We start from the raw sequence: 19,654 nt of genomic DNA on the forward strand, positions 1-19,654 counted from the left end.
ATTGTGGTGATCAGGTGGGATCATTTTTCTATGTTCAAGATGAGTTTGGACCATTTCCCAAGTTTTATTGTATTTTTTTCTCAAGTTAAAAGAAACACTCGAGCCAAACTATGTGCTTTTGTTGCAAGTATTAACGTGGACAAAAGAAGGCCAAGTGCACGAATGTAGATTGGATATACAGGTGAATTCTGGAGTCATACCGTACCGGAAATGTTAATTCCGTCTCTCCCCAGCTGCTGCCAAACCTGCTGAGTGTCTGCTCTTATGTTGGTGATATTGTCTTCATTTAAAATAGGAACGATATTGCCAATTTGCAAAGTGCACAGCTTGCACGGAGCTGGAAGTCCTACAGCAGCCAGTGGGTGGCTCTGATCTGAAGAGTAGAATACAGGCAGTCCAACAGCGGCACCTCCAAATCACAACAGGCAGCGGTCCGCTTGTTGGGAGTGAGGCGCTCATTCGCGGAGAGACGGGCGCTGGGCGGCTTCGCTCGGTGCGAAACTGCGGCCACTTCATCCCGTGGAGGGGATGGGGTCGACACAGAGGCTGCTCGCTGCTTTCCACCCTTCAGCTTTTCACATTTCTCCCCCCACCCCTTTCGGTGTGACTTTGTAACATTTCCAACTCGTATTGACATTGTAAAAATCAGCAGCCGGAGAAGAGTGGGGACCTGGCGGAGAAAACTCGCTGGTTACTGCCACTTTGATCGCGCCCTAGTTACGTACCTTTTCTTTGCGACTGCTTCAGTTTTTGTTTTCAGGAGAAACGTCCGGGTCTGAGGGAAGGCCGGAAATATATACATTTATAAAGAGAGAGAGAGAGAAAAAAGTTTGAGCAAGTTCCAGGTGTGGATTGATGTCCCAGGCGAAGCACAGGGAGCTTGGATAAGGATGAAGGGCGCACCTTGTATCAGGGCGGCTGTCCTCCTTCTCTTGCTGCTCGGGAGTTCAGATGGGACTGAGCCCGACTGTCAGGAGGTCAAGAAAGTTTTCCAGCGGCGACAGATCGGCCCGTCCAGGTGGCTGCCAGGGAGTCCCAGGCCAGGTGAGCACCGAACCACCTACCATCATCTGTTTGACATACCATCAGCCGTCTCTCTCCCCCCCCCCCCCCCAAGTCCCCAGCCCCCAGCCTCCAGCCTCCAGCCTCCCAAATCCCGCTCCCTCTGCATCCCGATTTGACAGCGAGCCGTCACCTCCAGGTTCAAAACAAACTCTGCATCATTCCACATTGCACAGAAACACACCGTGGATTATCACGGTACTGTACACCAGAGGGGAACATTTAGACGCTGCCCAATTAGTTTAGTGAATTTTGAGATGGAGATCGTAAGAGCACCGACAACAATCCGAATGACGAAGAGTCAGTCCCAAGATGGGTTCGTTTCAAACTGGCGCCGTGTTTTATTTTAAGGTGGGGGGTGGGGCATATAAAGTGGGTTAAAATGCAGAGTGTGATTTCCCTCCCGGTTTGTCCCGCTGCTCTGGCGTATGTCTATCGGGGAAACGAGCGTTTCCGTCAAAGCTGCTGTAATGCAGCGACAGAACAGTTCCTGACGAAATTCAGCTTGCGTTATCTCCGTTGATATTTCCACTGTTTTGCATACAAACCATCAGGTACATTTAAACCGAAAACCACCAATTAACCAGTTGAAAGGATTGCAGCCACGATGATTTATTTTTGTATGGGTCGACTGCCGTCGACTCATTTAATGGATGCGCATGCACACTTTCCAAAGCACCATCGATAATAAAATTTGCAGCGTCTGTATGAACGGAAAATTAGCAATAGGTTAGGAAACAAAGATTAATGGTGAATGTATTTTTTCATATTGAAGCAAAATGCAGTTATCTCATCCAGGAGTAGAAAAAAAAGTTCTTTTTCATAAAATATTAGTGACCGAGGGTTTAATATAAAAGGAAACTTCTCCAGCAGTGTCTGTTTCATGTCAGATTTCCGGTATCATGCTTCTATTCGAATATATATGACATGATTTCCAAGTTTACAAATGTCAGAAAACTTGGAAAGGTAGTAAACATTAAGGAGAATAACAGACTTCAGGAAGACTGCGGCAGACTGAAGGCTGGGTGGGCATATAGCAGATACTATCCAGTGCACGAAAGTGTGAGGTGATTCGCTTTACTAGAAAAGATGAGAGGCTCTATAAACAAAATGATACAATTCTAAAGAGAATGCAGGAATAGAGGCCTTGGGATATGGGTCCATGTATGTTCGAAGGTGATGGTTCATAAGAGGAAGGCAGTAATGCTAAAACTCTATGAAGCTGAAAATGTGTTGCTGGAAAAGCGCAGCTGGTCAGGCAGCATCCAGGGAACAGGAGAATCGACGTTTCGGGCATAAGCCCTTCTTCAGGAAAGCCCTTTAATATAAAAGGAAACTTCTCCAGCAGTGTCTGTTTCATGTCAGATTTCCGGTATCATGCTTCTATTCGAATATATATGACATGATTTCCAAGTTTACATAAGCCCTTCTTCAGGAAAGCCCTTCCTGAAGAAGGGCTTATGCCCGAAACGTCGATTCTCCTTTTCCCTGGATGCTGCCTGATCTGCTGCGCTTTTCCAGCAAAACATTTTCAGCTCTGATCTCCAGCAACTGCAGACCTCACTCTCTCCTAAAACTCTATGAACTCTGGTTAGACTGGATACGATGCATCAAATTGGCCACATTACACTGGGGGAAAAAATGTCAATGTTTTCGATAGGGTCGGAGGAGATTTCGACGACTTGATAAAATACTGCACTAAAAAGGAGAGACGGGGTAATGAGGCTATTTTCCTTTAAGGGGAGATTTGGTAGAAGTTTTAAAAATCTTAAAACATTCCTAAAAAAGACACATGAATCAGGTCTGAAATGCTGAAAAAACCCACTTTATGAGGGAAACAACAATTTATACTGCATGAAAAATTGGTTGGACTGTGGTTGACAGTAAAATGCAACAAGAACTGTTAACTGTCAATCTTCATTAATAGATTAAATTCAAACCAGAGAGGTTGACTGTGATTGGTCAGGGTGTTGCCACGGGATACAGTTGGGATTAACTGTCACTATAGCTCTTCATTGAAAAAAAAGTACAATGCATAGATGTACTAATTTGATCCATAAAGAACAGGGACCGATGTGTGAATTAGAGACATCACTTCGTTGTATATTGAAGGCAAAATCTTGGCTAGCATGCTTCTAAATAGAATTATTCCAACAATAAAATCATAGAATCTCTGGAAGCAGGCCATTCAGCCCATTGAGCCTGAACGACCCCCTAAAGAGCATCCCACTCAGACCCACACTCCTTACCCTATCCTTTTCACCCGGGACATATAACTGGTACTATTAAGTGTTCAAAAGTACAAAACGATTCACTTCACTGAAATGGATGAGAGCCACTAAAACAAAATGATGCAATTTTAAAGAGAATGCAGGAGAATAGCAGCCTTGCACATATGGGGCATAGATCCATATATGTTTGAAGATTATGGGAAAAGTTAGGAAAGTGGCTGTGACAGCACATGGGTTCACTTTCTAACATAAGCATGGAGCACAGAGGAAACAATGCAAAAGACACTGATTAGGCTGAATATGATGCATTTCCCAATGCCGTTTCACTTAGCCTGCACATTCCTAGACACAATGGGCAAGTTAGCTTTGCGAATCCACCTGACTTGCACGTCTTTGCAATATGAAAGCCAGAACACCCAGAGGAAACCCATGCAGAAATGAGGAAAATGTGCAAATTGCACACAGGCAATGGCCCGAGGCTGGAATCAAACCAATGCTCACCACTGTGTGGTAGTCAATACATATTCAAAGCCAATTGGAGATCTACAGGCATGAGGTTTGGGCTGAATGGTCCAGAATTGTAAAGAACAAACAAATGTAAAGGCCTCTATGCTACTTCTATAGTTCTCACCAAGATGTGTGATACAAGTCAATCAGAGGGGTATTGGAAGAAATAATCTCAACTGGGGTGCCCTCGAATATTCCTCATTATTCTCTGTTGTATACTATAGGCCAGAAGCTCAAGCAGAATGGAACACTCTCAGACAGTTTTCCTATCTTCATTAATGTTCAGGAAAGTTCGATCTAATATCGACTCTTTCCTCTTTTATTCCTTTTGCCCAGTCAAGAGGCAAAGAAAGGCTGAAAGAAGGCATACACATCTGCTTTTGAACAGGTGTCAGTCCTCAATTTATGGTAATTACTATTACATACCACATCACTTGAGAGCTTATTGTGAGGCTGGTGATTGTGCTCTTCTGGCACATATATAGGAGAGAATGCAATTCATTATAAACAATTGCTCAGGAGCAGCAAATGCCTTTTGGGCTTTACTGTTAGCCTAAAGAAAACAGACATGCTGTACTCACCACAGTCCCAATGAAATTACACTCCACTACATATCTGTATTGACAGAAGCAAACTTAGTACAGTAGCACAGATTACCTTTTTGAATAGTATTATTTCAAATAATACCACTTTCAACAAGGGCATAGACACTTAACTGTCCAAAGTTAATAGTTCCTTCTGATGCCTCACAAAATATGTCTGGCAAAAGTTTTCATCAGGCATTTCTAATAAAACTCAAGTGTAGGAATGGTGATCACCAGGACTGTTTTGTATGAATTGCAAACATAAGCTCTTCACAGAAAAAAAAACATGATTGCCAGAGGGCTCCCATCAATGCGGTCTTTGATTCATCATGAAAATCAGTGAACAAGATTACAATTAAGTCACCAACACAGCCAATTTATCTAGAATCAGGTGCATTCTCTTACAATGCCATTTGGATTAGGCAGGACATATGCCATGTTTGGAGGATTCTGGGATGCCAAAAGCAGTGCTTTATTGTGAAATAAATTCACTGGACACCAAAGTACTTTACAAGTGTTTCAAAGACGGGCTGAGAAGGGAGCTCTTTCTCGCTGACATCTGACCAGTTAATGTGCTGGAAGCTGCTAACGCAGACAGTTGACACATGAACCAGGAACACACCCTACAATTTCAAAACTAACAAATGTGAAACTGCAGAAGAAAAATACAGACAATGAAGGATTCTGCTTGCGCCAGTGCTCCTAGAAATCGTGAGTGTTGATGCCAACGCTGCTCAAAAGCCTGCAGATCAAACTGACCTCTTTGGTCACTGAAAATCAAGCCAATTACACAAAGACAAGCCTTCCCATGATCTTTGCATGTAAAGAATCTGCCATCCCCACCTTTCAAAGAAATTTCATTTTTCTTTCTGATTTTTCAGATACCTTTTCTAAAATCTTATTTTTTTTTGTTCAGCTAAATTTATAACTGTAAATAAAACAACAACAAAAAAGATTTTTTTCTGATACTATTCTTTTTCTGTTGTTAATGAAAATGTAGAAAAAGGAATAGTTGTTATAGGCAGCAAATATTATATGCGTTTGTGCTAACTTGTCAGAACTACAATATAAACAAATTGTATAAACTGGGCATTTCTCCTTGAGTGAACCAAAAAGACCTCCTTGTGAAACAACTGCACTTAGCAGTGCTACTATGTAAACATTTCCTGTACCTTGAAGTAATGGAGGAATTTGTCAATGTTCTTTATACTGTATTAAAAAGTGAACATTCTTTCATAAACTGATACAGTTTTCTGTATTATGTGGGTTTATATTTGGATTGACAATCCCAGAAGCAATTACAGTTTATTATGGAGTTCATCCAGATGTTAACATGGGAATAGCGTGGAATAACAACAGGAAAGGCAGGGATACAGAGGAGGTAGTCCAGCAATATGGGTGATAATTATATTTTTACTAAATTTCTGTTGATGAAATATTAAAATAAAATGGAAGTATACCTCAATAAGTTTATCAGCTTGTTCTTCATGTACTTTTAAAAAGAATCATGGTATGTCGTCATCAATAGATGTTCCTCATCCATAATTGACCTTGATAGGGAATTAGTGAATTACTTTCTTTGGTCTATGGCCTGTAAATTAACTTTAAACATAAATATGACAACTTTGAATATTTATGGATTACGCTGCCTCTTATTTACAATGAATTTTTTTAAAAAATGCTGGATAGTTGGCAAGCTGTATTAAATTTGTTTCATCATGGCCCATAATTTGCACTTTAATAATGAGTTCTTATAGATTTTCAAGATGGCAAAAAATGATCACGAGTTTTAACTCTCATTTTGTTTTAAAAAAGGCATAATTTCTTTAGGTAAGGAAAATAGACTTTTGTGCTTTCATGTGATGTCAATGAAGATTACATGTACACACTATAATCATTAGCTGGCACAAAATTATCAATTGAATATTGATTACTTTTTCCTGAAAATCAACATTTTATACTTGGAAAACATCTGTTCTGAGCTGTGCAGGTTGAGGAACTGCATCAAAATATTAGATGTGATGGTATTATTTCTTGTGCTAATTATACAGCTATTTTAAAAATCATGGCATAATTTGCTGTGGACTCAATTGGCAGGGCATGTGTTTCAATAAAGTCTTGGAAATTAAGTTGTTTTGTCATGAATGACAAAACAGAAGAATAGAATAACATCTTGCAATAGTTTGTACAAAGCTATCTGATTAATACTGACAGAGTGCTGTGCCATGGGAATTACTAATTGCATTTTGTAGAGAGTACTTGATGCTGGAAAGTGACTACACAAATTGAGGCATTTAGATGACATCACAAATGCAAAAGGAAGACTAAAACTGCTTATAATTTCTCAGTGAACTTGGATTATGTTGCAGTACTGAAATCATTCCCTGGAATCACTTATATTTTATAACATATTTCACGTCTGTGCTGCTTCATTCAATTCATCCAACATTGAGATGCTTTTGCTGTTGATACTCGATGAAATTAGAATACACTTTCTTAATATAATCTGTTATAAGAAAATGTTATGTCTGATGTATATATTAGATAGAATTTACTGACTGCATATTATTTCTTAAAACACCACTAACAACATAATAGGGATGCAAATTTGTGCTTTTGTTTGTAACAGGCCTGAAATTTGCAGCAAAATTTCAAGAATTCTATTAACATGCTGCATATATAATAAAATATTGGACTAATGTCTGTGTGTTGAGAGACATTAATACAGTATTGGATCCATATCATATAATCCCTTAAGTGTGGAAGCAGACCATTTGGCCTATCAAGTTCAAACCAACCCTCCAAAGTACATTTCACCACATTCTTGTAACCCTGCATTTTCCTTAACCAGTTCATCTAACCTGCACATTTTCGGACTGTGGGAGGAAACTCACACAGACACAGGGAGAAATTGAAAACTCCACACAGATATTTGCCTGAGGATGGAAGCAAACCCATGTCAATGGTTCTGTCAGGTAGCAGTGGTAACCACTGACCCACCTTGCCGACCAAGTTTATGCAAACATCAGATAAAGTAGCACATGATGTTCATAGTATTTATCTAATCTTGTTCAAGTAATAATTATGAATTTTAAAAAATTCAGTCTTGAACATTTTATGTCTGAGTATAATTAGATTTTAGTTTTGCAATTCTCTGTTTTGTACAATTGGAATGGAATAACATGTATGACTTAAATGAGACACTTTGTTATTTGATTAACGTGTAGCGTAAACATATAAAATCAAAATATACATTGGGAAAGTATTAATTATCTTATAGTGTTAAATATACTGGTAGTATAAAATTGCTTCATTTTTGCTCATAGCATAATGTAGTTTGGGTGGGTCAGTGTGTTCGTCTCATTTTCTTAACTGAGTTACACGCAAGTTATGTTTCTTCATTGTTTTCCATTGATTTTTGGTTTACTTACTCTTTGCTGAAGATGTAAGTTTTTTAATAGAGCACTGGTCCTGTATATATCCATAGAAATTGCAAAATGGAAATAGGCCATTCAGCCCAATTGAATTGCTTTTTATCATCCATTTTTCAATATTTTTATAACTGACATGCCTGTTTCTTATTATTTTTGACCACTTTCTTTGAATTACCTATCTAATCTGACTTAAATGTTTGTGCATCAACTATTCATTCTGGTATTACCTTCCAAAGTCTCTCAGTTCTTTATTTTTGGAAAAATCTTTCTCCTCTCTGTCCCAAATATCTTGCATTTAATCTTGTATCTCCATTTTTTGTTCTTTGGCCTCACAATTACTAGTAGCAATCTATTTTAATTGACTGTCTAATCGCTTCTTAATTTTGAACTCTTCAATCAAAACACTCAGAAATGTTAATCGTTCTAGCTAAACAGCACTGATTTGATCTTCATATGAGACGACGTCATGGTGAATCTTCAAAAGAGTCCTCTTTTAATGTTCATCCAAGGATGCTGAGATTAATAGTTAACATTAAATGTCCATTTGTGTGATCAGTTAATTAAGCATGTTCGTTATTAAAGCCCCTTGTCCTCAACATCATTTGGCAGCATTCTTCTGTATCCTTTCTGATAGTGACATGCATCTGAAATAAGGAGACCAGAATCACACACACAATTTCAATGAAGGCTAACCAATGATTTCTGGTAGGTTTAATGTTATCCATAAGCAACACTTTTATTCAATGACCTTGCATTAGAACTTAGATTCTATTTATTTTGCAATGTTATCATCTTGTCCTTCTGCTATTGTGGATTTATGTAATGATATCCCAAAAGCTGTCTTTACTCTTTCAACTGTTTCAACCTTTAACCACTTATTGCTCTCCTTTATTATTCTTGCCAATATTTCTCATGTCACATTTCTTTTGAGTTTCATCTGAATTTACACCCAGATGTAATCACACCCATTATCTGCATATTTTCATCGATGGTCTGTGACCTGAGGATGTGAAAGAATGGTAGAGTCACACAGCACCGAATCAAACCCTTTGGTCCAACTCATCTGCTCCGACCAGACATTCCAATCTAATCGAGGCCCATTTGCCTGCATTTGGCCCATATCCCTCGAAACCCTTCCCATTCAAGTACCCGATCCGATGCCTTTTAAATGGTATAATTGTACCTTTGCAGCTTATTCCATTCATGTACCACCCTCTGCATGAAAAAGGTACCTCCGGGTCCATTTTAAATCTTTTCCCTCTCACCTTAAACCTGTGCCCTCTAGTTTTGGACATCCCTCCCCTAGGTAAAAGAACTTTGCTATTCCAACTATCCATACCCCTCATTATTTTATAAACCGTAAAAAATCACCCCTCAGCCACTGATGCTCTGGGAAAAAAAAAATCCTCAGCCTATTCAGCCTGTCCGTATAACTCAAACCCTTTAATCCTGGCAACATCCTTGTAAATCTTTTCTGCACTGTCTCAAGTTTAACAACCTCTTTTCTATAGAAGGGCTACCAGAATTGTACAAAGTATTCTAAAAGTGGCCTCACAATGTCCTGTATGGCCGCAACGTGACATCCCAACTGCTATACTCAATGTTCTAACTAATGAAGGCATGTGTGCCAAATGTCCTCTTCACCATCCTTTATACCTGAGCTGAAAAACAATGGCTTGGACTTTCAAGTATAGAGAGAATTGAATGATTCAAATTAAGTTTATGTAATTCAGGACATGAGGGAAGTCCTGACAAATGCAGTCTGTGGTATTTATATGGTAAGTTTAAGCTTCGAGCGTTGCTAGTTTCCCACGGCAGTGGAATCTCAATGCCAGAACTATGGAAACTTGGCTGTTTGCACAATACTTATTCTAGATTTTACAGAGATTTAAATGACTTAAATGAGACACTTTGTTATTTGATTAACCTGCTGTGGTGTGCAGGATAAATTCAGTAAGCTGAAGTGTCAAAACCACCAGCACCATGGTAACAGTGCTCCCTGATAGAAACTTGAACCCCTTAATATCCAGAATCGCTTAGCATGCACACCCTCTACAGTCTGCATTTCCCTCGCAGCAATGCTCACCTTTCCAGCTTTCAGGACCTCTGACCCCTGTTCATTAACATTGGGCCACTGTCAGGATGAGGCGAGTAGGTATTTTATTGGGGGAGGGGAGTGGGTGAACACTATTGGGGTTTGTGAAGTAGGGTGGTGATGAACATTATCAAGTGGATAGAGCTGTGCAATTTCAGATGTTGACCAGTTCATTTACAAACAGTCGCTCTGATCTTCCATGGAGTTACAATCACTGTCAGATTGTTGCTCTGTTCCTACTTTGCCCATCTGGATGCTATTTAGCATTTCTGACTGGGTTGTTTGATCTCAGCGTTTCCACAAATACAGTTTGTTCCTTTGGTTGAAGAGCTTCATTGTAACTCTGGAGTGTCAGGGAGAAGACTAGACAACTGACTTTTTATGGCATCAGGTGGCTTAGGATAAACCTAATGTCTGCTGCAAATGACTGTGAATGGATAGCATGGATGAAGGGTTGGAGACTTTTTTGTGGAATGGTCCAGAGAACAGGAGAATTCTGTGTTGGAAATTTAAACTTCCTGTGATATTCCTATGAACACCAGCATATTGGACCTCCATTGGGTCCTGACCCGCATCTTATTGGACATCAGGTCTTTGACTAAATAGAGACCAGAAAATCTGGGCTAGTTTAAGTCAATGAACTGAAGACAGACCACAAGTGACGTGACTTCAGTTTATGATAACAAGTACATAATTTCTAGACATTTAGCTTCCCAATTCTGTTTGCCATTGGATTCAAAAGACCAGAAGATAGAAAGGCTCCAAATAAAATGCTAAGTGAGCAGATTGAATTGCAGTCATTCCATTTCACTATCTTGAGAGGAACTAAGCCATTTCTGTAACAGGTTTTCAAGTATTCTGCCAAAACTCTAATATTTTGAGCCTTTAATTTGAAGCTTCTTTTGTGACACCTTTTCAAGACCAGTTGAAAATCAATGAATTTAATTTATTTATCAATAGGTGTAATTGTTTTCTCAAGACCTCTCAAATTTATTAGACAAATGTTGATTACATGTAAAATTATCTTGAATGCAATTGAGAGTTCATAGAAATATGAATATCTTAGAGTCATAGAGATGTACAGCATGGAAACAAACCCTTCAGTCCAACCCGTCCATGCTGACCAGACATCCCTACCAAAACTAGTCCCACCTGCCGGCACCTGGCTCATACCCATCCAAACCCTTCCTATTCACATACCCATCCAATTGCCTCTTAAATGTTGCAATTCTACCAGCCTCCACCACTTCCTCTGGCAGCTTATTTCATACATGTACCACCCTCTGCATGAAACAGTTGCCCCTTAGGTGTCTTTTATATCATTCCCTTCTCACCCTAAACCTATGCCCTCTAGTTCTGGACTCCCCGATCCCAGGGAAAAGACTTTGTCTATTTATCCTATCTATGCTCCTCACAATTTTGTAAACCTCTATAAGGTCAGCCCACAACCTCGGACGTTCTCTGAAAAACAGCCCCAGCCTGTACAGCCTCTCCCTATAGCTCAAATTTCCAGGACTGTTGACATTTTTATTTTTAACAATCTCCCTCTGTACATTGTATGTCTCTCTCTCTCTCTCTCTCTCTCTCTGTTCCACTTTCTCTTTTATTTAAGGCAAATGCATCTTTCATGCCAATGTTTTTTCAGAATCAGAAATAATGTGTACAGCACAGAAAGAGGCTACTTGGCCAATAATGTCTGAGTCAGCTGAAAAATGAGATACATAGCCCGTTTAACCTTCCAACATAAAATAAAAACAAATAATTGTGAATACTGAAGATCAGAAACTAAAACAGATATTGTTGGAGAACTTTAGCAGTTCTGGCAGCATCTGTGGAGAGAAAGCAGAGTTAACATTTCAAATCCAGTGAATCTTCTTCAGAACTGATAATGTCTAGGAAAAGGTGGTATTTATGCTGAAAACAAGGTGTGTGTGGAGGGGAAAGGGTATGTTGGTCCACTCCTCCTTGATTCCCAGAACCTCCTCACACATTCACAGCACCTTCCCAGGCAATCATAGAAGGTGCAACAATTGCCTGTTTTCCTCCCATCTTTGTGGAGCACCTATGTTCTGTGAGATCCAGTGAGGCTCAATGCATGCTGGAGGATCAGTATCTCACTTTCTGCATAGAGATTGTGCAGTCTTTAGGATTCAATAATTTCAGAACCTGAACACGTCCTTCTCTGTCCTTTATCCAATCCTACACCCCAGAGCCTATCATGACTTGGGCAGCTTTCTGTAAAGCCAAGCCATTTTCACCTAGTAATGATCCTCATTATCTGTTTTTCTCCCTCCCTGGAACACCATTATTCATCCTTTTGTCTGCCTAACTGTCCTTCTCTCTGGGGTCCATCTCAACCTATCTACTGACTCCTTTGCACCTCCCACTACCTTCTGTTTTAAGCATATATACCACATTTTCCAAGCTACTATCAGTTCTGATGAAGGGACTCAAAATATTAATTCTGCTTTCTCTCCACAGATGCTGCCAGACCTGCTGAGTTTCCCTCACTTTCCAACAAATGGCCTTATTTCTGAAGGTTATGGTATTTGAGGTGCATTTCCAGGCATATCTTATATGAGTTGAAGGTTACAGGTTTGGTTAGCTCTTTCAGGTAGTGAGTTCTGGATGTCTACAACCCTCTGAGGTGAACTGTGTTTTACTATTCATCCTTTAATCTTTCTACTTTTAGTTCTTTGCTCCCTAGTCACTGTCTCCTCATTTAAGATAGATAAGGCCTTCCTATACACTCTATCCAGGCCCCTCTCATTCAAATTTCTCCTCAGCATCCTTTGTTCAAAGGATGTCAACTCCACCCTATCCAATCTTACTTCATACTTACAATTTTACAGCCCTGGCAATATCCCCATAAATCTCTTCTGTACTCTCTCTTGTGTATTACATTCTTTCTGTAATGAAGTGACCAGAACTGCAAACAGTACTTCAGTTATGACCTAACAATTGGTTTATTAAGTTCCAGCTGTTACATTCCATGCCTCAGTTAGTAAAGGAAAGGATTTCATATGCCTTTTTAATCAACTTATCAATATGTCTTGCTACCTTTGGGAATTTGACATGCACTCCAACATCCATTACTTTCTCTACCTTGCAGTATTCTCCCATTTGTTGTATATTCCATTGTATTTGTGACTTTCCCAAATGTATCACCTCTCACTTTTCCAGATTGAATTCCATTGCTACTTTTCTGACAACCTGACCAGACCATTAATATTTTCCTGTAGTCTGCAGTTTCCATCCTTGCTATCAATCACATGGGTATTTTTTGTATTGTTCGCAAAATTTTTGATAATGCCCCCTGACATCTGTCAACAATTACCCTTTGTTACGTGCCATTATGCTAATTATGTACTGAGCTTATTACATTACCCTGAATCCCAGGGGCTTTTTGTTTAACTAGTCTGACATGTGGAACTTTGTCAAACACCTTGCTAAAATCCATGTACACCAACATGGTGCTTGTTACTTTCCCTAAAATATCAATCAAGTTTGTTTTTAAGTGACCTTTTTATTCACTATAATCCTGATTTTAATTCTGGCTTTCTGACTATGACTAGACAGTTAAAACGGTGACTGGGCACAATTTTTTGCATTACCATCTCTAGCCAATTTAAGTACCCAGCTTTTGGGCATGTTGAGATAACCTGCTGCAGGCACATGTTGGTCCGAATTAAGTTACGAATGTTGAGATTCAACCAATGTCATTTTCACTGCAATATCATTTGAAGTTGGATTTGCAGCCATGATGCAATGCCTGTGCTAAAGTTGCTCTGAAAGCTGAAGTAAACATGATTTGGAGGCCAAAGAGATGAGCATAATGATAGTTTAAAATGTGTTACTGAGTTTTGACTGATGCTGAGGTGGTGACCTGCTTCTTTGGATCCTGTATCTACCTACAAGTCTTGAGATCCTGCCTGCCAATTTCAGGAGGTGCCAAGGTGGCAACATTTGAATGAGATTTACCATGTTAAATTGGATCGCAGGATTGCATTATTCACCTGCACTGCACTCCAACCTCAACACCTCTGCACCTCAATCCTGTTTAAAGTTCTGAGCTGGGAGTTTGAAGCTCTCAACACGGCATTGTTATTGAGAAATATTGAGCTGCATAATTAAGCCTTCTATTGAATATGTGTGTGCTTTATCATTCCCTTTTTCAAGAAAGGGAATAGGGGTAACCCTGGGAATTCCAAACTAGTCCGGCTTACATCATTGGTGGGCAAATTATTGGAGAGGATTCTAAAAGACAGGATTTATAATTATTTGGAAAAGCATAGCTTGATTAGAGATAGGAGAAAATGAGAACTGTAGATGCTGGAGATCAGAGCTGAAAATGTGTTGCTGGAAAAGCGCAGTGGGTCAGGCAGCATCCAAGGAGCAGGAGAATCAACGTTTCGGGCATGAGCCCTTCTTCAGGATTCCTGAAGAAGGGCTCATGGCCGAAACGTTGATTCTCCTGCTCCTTGGATGCTGCCTGACCTGCTGCGCTTTTCCAGCAACACATTTTCAGCTTGATTAGAGATAGTCAGCATGGCTTTGTGAGGGGCAGGTCATACCTCACAAGCCTTATTGAATTCTTTGAGGATGTGATGAAACACATTGATGAACACAGAGCAGTGGATGTGGTGTATATGGATTTAAGCAAGGGGCTGTTTGACATAGCCAGGACAAAGAGGCAGGTGTAGCTGGGGTCATTGTCGGCTCTTTCTTGACCATATCAAACAGTCCTCCCTTCGGTACCTACACAAACACTGTGCCCCTACTCTTCTGTCGTTACATTGATGACTGCATCAGTGCAGCATCCTGCACACAGGCTGAACCAGAGCGGTTCATTGACTTCACAATCAACCTCTATCCTGCCCTCAAATTCACTTGGTCTATCTTGGACACCTCCCTCCCCTTTCTTGTCCTGTTCATTCCATCTCCGGCGACAGTCTCCAAACAGACCTTTACTACAAACCTACAGACTCCCATAAATGCCTGCACTACACTTCCTCTCGCCCAGTACCCTGCAAGAACTCTACCCCATTATCCCAATTTCTCCGCCTCCGCTGCATCTGCTCAGACGAGGAGACATTCCACTCCCAAGCATCCCAGATGTCCACCGATTTCAAACAACGTGCTTTCTCCCCCTCTGTCATCCAAAAAGCCCTCCACCACATCCATCTCCATTCCCCGTTCCACTGTTCTAAACTACCCCCCCCCTCAAATGCAATAAAGACAGAGTCCCCCTTGTTCTAGCCGAGTCTCCGCATTTAACGCATCATCCTTAAACACTTCTGCCAACTCCAACTAGACCCCACCTCCAAGAACATCTTCCCCTCCCCACCCCTCTTTGTGTTCCGCAAGATCCATTACCTTCGACAGTCCTGGGTTTGTGTCACTCTCCCCATCAAACCCCCTGAAACCCTACGTACCCTCCCCTGCAATGGGAAAAGATGCAAAACCTGCTCATAAACCACCCCTTCACCTCCATCTAGGACCAAAACAGTCATTCCAGGTGAGGCAGAGGTTCACCTGCCTCTCTTCCAACTTAGTTTACTGCATCAGGTGTTCCCGATGTGGTCTTCTCGACATCGGAGTGACCAGATGTAAACTTAGGGAATGGTTCGCCGAGTATCTCAACCGGGCCTGCAGGGGCCAACCAGACCTCCCAGTTGCTGCCCATTTTAATTCACCTTCCCACTCCCTTCCCAACATGATTATCCTTGGCCTCCTTCATTGCCACAATGAACTAAACAGCAAACTGGAGGAACAGCACCTCATCATCTGCCTGGGCACCCTACAGTCCGGAGGACTCAACATAGAGTTCTCGAGTTTCAAATAACCTCCCTTCTTATCCCTTGAATCTCTTCCCAGCCCCTTCACCTCCCTTCCACTTCTCCCTGCCACTAACTGGATTCACTCCTCTCATTGACTTAACCAGGTCATACCCTCTGCCTGTCTTCACCTATCCCCATTTCACCACCCTGCCCCAGCCATCCCCTTTATCTGCAGCTCCCCCTGCACCCAACCTCAGTCTTGAAGAAGAGTTATACCCGAAATATCGACTTCTCTACCTACTGATGTTGCCTGGCTTGCTGTGTTCCTCCAGGCTCCTGCCTGCCTACCCAGGATAAAATATTAGCACAACTTCGAGGGCTGAAGGGCTTGTACTGTGCAGTTCTGTTCTATGATCTGTGTTCTATTATAATTTCTGTCATCAAAGTGATGATCTATTAGACTCATAGAGGCATAGAGATGTACAGCACGGAAACAAACCCTTTAGTTCAACTCGACCATTGCCACCAGATGCCCTAACCTAACCTAGGCCCATATGCAAACACATGGTCCATATTCCTCTCAACCCTTCCTATTCATATACCCATCCAGATGCCTTTTAAATGTTGTAATTGTACCAGCCTCCACCACTTCCTCTGGCAGCTCATTCCATATACACACCGCCATCTACATGAAAAAGTTTCCCTTTGGGTCCCTTTTAAATTTTTCCCCTCTCACCCTAAATCTATGTCCTCTAGTTCTGGACTCCCCTACCCCAGGGAAAAGACATTGTATTGTCTATTTACACTATCCATGCCCCTCATAAGGTAAACCTCTATAACGTAACCCCTCAGCCTCCAACGCTCCAGGGAAAATAACCCCAGCCGGTTCAGCCTCTCCCTATAGCTCAAATCCTTCAACTCTGGCAACATCCTTGTAAATCTTTTCTGAGCCCTTTCAAGTTTCACAACATCAGTCTGATAGGAGGGAGACCAGAATTGCACACAATATTCCAAAAGTGGCCTAACCAATGTCCTGTACAGCTGCAAATTGACCTCCCAACTCCTATATTCAATGCTCTGACCACTAAAGGAAAGCATACCAAACACCTTCTTCAGTATCCTGTCCACCTGAGATTCTACTTTCAAGGAACTGTGAACCTGCACTCTAAGGTCTCCCCAGGACATAACCAATAACTGTATAAGCCCTGCTCTGATTTGCCTTTCCAAAATGCAGCACCTCTCATTTTTCTAAATTAAACTCCATCTGCCACTCCTCAGTCCATTGGCCTACCTGATCAAAATCCTGTTGTACTCTGAGGTAACCTTCCTCGATGTCCACTACACTTCCAATTTTGTTGTCATCTGCAAACTTACTAATCTTACCTCCTAATTTCACATCCAAGTCATTTATATAAATGATGAAAGGAAGTGGACTCAGCAACGATTCTTGTGGCACACCACTGGTCACAGGTCTCCAGTCTGAAAGGCAACCCTCCACCACCCCCCTTTGTCTTCTACCTTCGAGCCAGTTCTGTATCCAAATGGTCAGTCCTCCCTGTATTCCATGTGATCTAACCTTGCTAGCCAGTCTACCATGTAGAACCTTGTCGAACGACTTACTGAAGTCCATATATATCACATCTACCACTCTGGTCTTATCAATTCTCTTTGTTGCTTCTTCAAAAAACTCAAATCAAGTTAGTGAGACATAATTTCCCTCGTACAAAGCCATGTTGACTATCCCTAATCAGTCCTTGCCTTTCTATATGCATGTAAATTCTGTCCGTTAGGCTTCCCTCCAACAACTTGCCCACCACCGATGTCAGGCTCACGGATCTATAGTTCCTTGGTTTTTTCTCACCACTTTTCGTAAATATTGGCAACACGTTAGCCAACCTTCAGTTTTCTGGCACCTAACCTATGACATTCAGTGATACAAATATCTCAGCAAGGAGCCCAGCAATCACTTCCCTATCTGCTGACAGAATTCTAGGGTACACCTGAACATGTCCTCGGGATTTATCCATGTTTATGCGTTTTACAATGCCCAGCACCTCCTCCTCTGTAATATTGTTCCCGCAATGCATGAAACTTTTGAATACTGATGCTGTAGAAGATTATTAAAAGCAAATCCCTTACACAACACTGTGGAAGACTTTTTACATATTTGATTCTTTCGCCCGTCACAATTTCTGCTTTCTGTTGCAATGTTCAAGCATAATCCATGCACTTTCCCAGAGGTCAATTAAAATGCTCAAAGTGGGAACACTAATTAAAAACACTTAGTTTTCTGGCATAATTTTAAGAATAGATTATATGAATCTCTCAGGCTATATGTGTAGAATCTTTGTCAGACATTTTTTTTTAAAATCTGCTGTACACATTCTTTTCACAATAGGAAAAATATGTAAACCTAACTAAAAACAGACTGAAACTCAGCAGGTTTGACAGCATCTGTGGAGAGATAAACAGAGTTAATTGAGTTAATATTCCGAGTCCAATGATTCTTCGATGGAACTGAGAAAAGGTGGAAACATTAACTTTTGTGGTATTAAAAAGGGGTGAGAAGTAAGTGGAATATAAGGAAAATCAGGGAAAGATTATGTTAAGTTGGATATTAAAGTTGCCATAGAACAAAAGGCCAAGGGAGAGGTAATATTTGTTGTGAAGACAAGGAATAGATTCTGTTCGCCGAGCTGGAAGTTTTTGTTGCAAACGTTTCGTCCCCTGGCTAGGCGACATCATCAGTGCTTGGGAGCCTCTTACAAAGCGCTTCTTTGATGTTTCCTCCAGTGTTTATAGTGGTCTGTCCCTGCCGCTTCCGGTTGTCAGTTTCAGCTGTCCGCTGTAGTGGTTGGTATATTGGGTCCATGTCGATGTGTTTGTTGATGGAGTTTGTGGATGAATGCCATGCCTCTAGGAATTCCCTGGCTGTTCTCTGTCTGGCTTGCCCTATGATAGTAGTGTTGTCCCAGTCAAATTCATGTTGCTTGTTGTCTGCATGTATGGCTACTAAGGATAGCTGGTCGTGTCGTTTCGTGGTTAGTTGATGTTCATGTATGCGGATTGTTAGCTGTCTTCCTATTTGTCCTATATAGTGTTTTGTGCAGTCCTTGCATGGTATTTTGTACACTACATTAGTTTTGCTCATGTTGGGTATTGGGTATAGCCAACTTCCATTCCTAGACGTGATGGTACAGAGAACACCGAACGGAGAATTCACTCCAAGGGTATACAGGAAAGCCACACACACACCAAGTCCTAAACTATGAAAGTAACCACCCCAACACACACAAACGAAGCTGCATCAGGACACTATTCAAAAGGTCCACAACACACTGCAGTACACCAGAACTGCAAAAAGAGGAAGAAGAACACCCACACAAGGTATTCGCCAAAAACAGATACCCGCGCAACTTCATCAACAGATGTCTAAGAGAAAGACCACGGAACGAGGACATACCACAACCAAAAGGACTAGCCACACTACCATACATCAGGAGCATCTCAGAACTGACAGCCAGACTACTGCGACCCCTAGGACTCATAACGGCACACAAACCAACAGCCACGCTCAGACAACAACTCACCAGAACGAAGGACCCGATACCCAACATGAGCAAAACTAATGTAGTGTACAAAATACCATGCAAGGACTGCACAAAACACTATATAGGACAAACAGGAAGACAGCTAACAATCCGCATACATGAACATCAACTAGCCACGAAACGACACAACCAGCTATCCTTAGTAGCCACACACGCAGACAACAAGCAACATGAATTCGACTGGGACAACACTACTATCATAGGGCAAGCCAGACAGAGAACAGCCAGGGAATTCCTAGAGGCATGGCATTCATCCACAAACTCCATCAACAAACACATCGACCTGGACCCAATATACCAACCACTACAGCGGACAGCTGAAACTGACAACCGGAAGCGGCAGGGACAGA

General features: G+C 41.1%; 1 protein-coding gene across 1 annotated transcript in view; it reads left to right on the forward strand.

The window, feature by feature from the left end:
- Positions 1-451: 451 nt before the first annotated feature.
- Positions 452-19,654, forward strand: part of LOC122551041 (glypican-5) — a 1,004,898-nt gene continuing 985,695 nt past the window's right edge. Inside the window, exon 1 of the mRNA XM_087987984.1 lies at positions 452-1,044. Coding sequence (XP_087844110.1) covers positions 891-1,044 — 154 coding nt within the window. The 5' untranslated portion in view covers positions 452-890. The remainder of the gene's footprint in view (positions 1,045-19,654) is intronic.

This window comes from Chiloscyllium plagiosum, unplaced genomic scaffold, assembly GCF_037043375.1.
Source record: "Chiloscyllium plagiosum isolate Xiang-an unplaced genomic scaffold, Cpla_swu_hap1 HiC_scaffold_6, whole genome shotgun sequence".
Classification (NCBI taxonomy): Eukaryota; Metazoa; Chordata; class Chondrichthyes; order Orectolobiformes; family Hemiscylliidae; genus Chiloscyllium; species Chiloscyllium plagiosum.